A 3224-nucleotide genomic window follows, 5' to 3' on the forward strand; every position below is an offset into this window, starting at 1 on the left:
CTGAGTAAGCAAACCGTGACCAGGGGCTAACTTCTGCAGCACGCAAGTTTTGCCGGTGACTTGAGGCTCGCCGCACCACGCAGGAAGGGTTCTTGACCGTGTGTTCACGAAGCCGGGCTGCCTCGTTATGCTTAAATTATGCTGCCACGATGACCTTCCGGCACAGCGAGACCTATAGGCGTCACCCACGGGAAGTTGGACGGTCGAGCCAATCAGAACGTGTAGAATGCCGGCAGGAGACGCGCCTGCAGGTCCTCCCAGTTGATGTCGTCGTGCGGGCCGGCCATGTGCTTGCACTTCCTCGTGCCCTTGACCATCCGGCCGAAGGTGTACAAGCTGTCATCCTGCGCCGAGATCCCCTTGTCTTCGATGTTCACCACGACCGAAGGCAAGTTGGCATAGCGCGAGTCATCGAAGCGCGTCGCGCCCGAGGACTCGCCAGTCGCGGCGGTGCCGCCGACGCCTGGACCGGTCTCGCCGGCGATCAGCATCGCCGACACGGCTCTGTCCACCATGATGGCCGACGGCCCCGTGAACACGCCACGCCGCTTCCGCAGTTGGCCCACCTGCTGCAGCGTGATCAGGTGCTCCTGCTTGAGCTCGGAGATGAGCCACTGCAGTTGCCTGTTGCGCACGGTGAGCATCGCGTTCTGGTACGTCAGTCGCAGAGCGTGCGTCTCGGGCAGCTGGTTGATGCCTTCCAGGCCCCTGTCGACACCCATCACTTGGTCTCGGCCGTCGCCCTGCTGTTGCTGACTCCCTTCGCGTTGGCTGCCGCCGCTTTCCTTCGGGGTGCCGCCGCTCTTGTGGCTTTTGTCGCCGCTCTTGTCCTGCGACTTCTGCGACTTCTCCTGGGACTTCTCTTGGCTCTTGTCGCCTTCCTTCTTGCTGCCTTTACTCTTCTGGCTCTCCTTGCTCTTTTCCTGGCTCGAGCTCTTGCTCTTGGTAGTTTTCTCGCCCGTCTTCTCACCAGATTTTTCATCACTCTTGCTTCCCGACTTGCTGCCACTTTTTTCTCCGCTCTTGCTTCCGGTCTTGTCGGCACTTTTGCTGCCGCTCTTGCTTCCACTCTTCTCTGTCTTGCTCCCGGACTTCTCATGACTGTGCTCACCGCTTTTGCTCTTCTCGGTCTTGCTTCCGGACTTCTCGTGACTGTGCTCACCGCTTTTGCTCTTCTCGGTCTTGCTTCCGGACTTCTCGTGACTTTGATCGCCGCTTTTGCTTTTCTCCGTCTTGCTTCCGGATTTATCCTGGCTCCTTTCACCGCTCTTGCTTCCACTCTTGCTATCGCTCTTGCTTCCGCTTTTCTCAGTCTTGCTTGCGCCCTTATCAGTCTTGCTTCCGCTCTTGTCGGACTTGCTTCCGGACTTTTCGTGACTGTGCTCACCACTCTTACTCTTCTCCGTCTTGCTTCCGGATTTCTCGTGGCTTTGTTCACCCGACTTGTCGGTCTTGCTTCCCGACTTCTCGTGGCTTTTCTCGCCAGACTTGTCAGCAGTCTTGTCACTCGTCTTGCTAGTCTTGCTGATCTTGCTAGACTTGCTCTTAGTGCTCCCTGACTTCTCGTGGCTCTTCTCGCCCGATTTGTCCGGTGTCTTGCTCCCCTTGCTCTTACTGTCCTTACTTTTACTGTCCTTATGCTTGCTGTCCTTGCTCTTCGAGCTCCTCTCTTCGCTCTTTTCGCGGCTGCCAGACTTTTCCGTCTCCGAGGATTTCCTGCGGCTCTCCTTGCTGCTACTGCCCTGCGACTTGGACGACTTGCGTGGCTTCTCGCCCTCCGCGGCAGGCTTGCTCCCCGCCGGCGCCGACATCGTCCTTGGTGGCGGTGGTCCCTTGCCCCGGGACGGCCAGGCGGGAGCCCTGATCGGCGGCGCGGCCCGGCGATACGACGGCGGTCACGGCAGCCCGGCACGGCACGGTACGTCTTCCTTCTCTTCTTTTGTCGGTCAAGCCAAATTGGGCAAGAAATGTAATGAAAAAAAAATCTGCGGATGCTAGTCAGATTTGGTAATCGGCGATAAACGATTTTTTTATGTTTACGCAAATATTTAAGCAACTGCTACGCTAACTTAATGTTATTCACGCAAATTTTGAAAACTTCTTCTCTTGTCTGTACCTCAGCACTCCTCTCCTAGTTTCTTCGCTTCTCTGTGGCCGACTTCTTTGAGTTCGTCATCAGTTTTTCGCTTCTTGCCTCTCAATCAACTGTCAATCCGGGCACATACCCAACGGTCGAAACTGTTGCGTCTTCAGCCGCCAGCAGCCAGCACCTACAAAATGGTAGTAAGAGGCAAAGAATGCTTTATTTGTAAATAAAACTCTAGAAAGACATTCAATCATGTCTATTCTAAATAACACAGAATAGGCTTGGTTCGGCGGTTTTATCTTCGAGGTCTCAAAAATTTGTGACAATAGTGACGCGAAGGATACTACCCGATCTGAGAAGCTATGCAAAGACGATGAGAACAAAGTTAAGTGAGACGGTTAGTTTTTTTCTGGCATCACGTTTTTGGGCTTTAATGTCAAAATTTCCACGTTGTTCGTGCTGGCTTCGTTTGTGAACAACATTTTCACTTGCTTCCGCCTCGCAACCATATATGGTCACGCACCGTGAGCCTATCGGGTAAACGTCTACCTCAATCCCTTTTTTTGTTTGTTTTTCGCATTTTCTGCCACATCTTTCTCAAGCAGACAATGGAAAACATAAGAAATCCAAGTTTCTACGATAGCTTGATGGCGCCTGGTGAATAACGTAGATAACTGGCTCAGGAAGAAGTTCTGAGCCAGATAACGAGACTAAGATAGGGGTATTATTTCTGCGTAAACTACTAAATGTTTAGACTTCCTCTTGGTTCTCTTTTTCAGCCAGTAGCCGGTTTTGCACTGGTCCTTGAGTGTTTATTTCGCTCAGTAAGCAACTGAACGAAAGTTGACTTCAAAAAGCCTCGTAATGTGGGGTGCTATCTATACTCGTGGACAACTTTCTGTGACAACGAAGAGAAAACTACAGGGATGGAAGTTGTGCTCATGTGTTATTCCGCCAAGTTGTCCGGCAACGTTTGATAGCGCTTTGGTCTCTTGGAACAGATTTACTGAATCAGCTTAGCTTCAATCAGATATGGTTTCGCATTTGCGGGAACGCGGGAGAGAAAAGCAGAAAATGAAGTCTAAATTAACAGTCAATGGCATATTTCGTCCTATTTTGACGCTGTATAAATAAACTG

The 3224-nt window shown here is 52.0% G+C and overlaps 1 protein-coding gene across 1 annotated transcript; it reads right to left on the reverse strand.

Annotated features, from left to right (window-relative positions):
• Positions 1-212: 212 nt before the first annotated feature.
• Positions 213-1811, reverse strand: LOC119459187 (pre-mRNA-splicing factor 38B-like). The gene has a single exon (XM_037721012.1). It carries the CDS (start codon positions 1809-1811, stop codon positions 213-215), a length of 1599 nt encoding a protein of 532 aa, XP_037576940.1.
• Positions 1812-3224: the final 1413 nt, after the last annotated feature.

Source organism: Dermacentor silvarum, chromosome 7 (genome assembly GCF_013339745.2).
Source record: "Dermacentor silvarum isolate Dsil-2018 chromosome 7, BIME_Dsil_1.4, whole genome shotgun sequence".
In the NCBI taxonomy this organism is placed as follows: domain Eukaryota; kingdom Metazoa; phylum Arthropoda; class Arachnida; order Ixodida; family Ixodidae; genus Dermacentor; species Dermacentor silvarum.

Bases quoted from the DNA above. Each gene is read 5' to 3' on its own strand.
- LOC119459187 (XM_037721012.1), bottom strand. From the start codon at position 1,811: ATGTCGGCGCCGGCGGGGAGCAAGCCTGCCGCGGAGGGCGAGAAGCCA.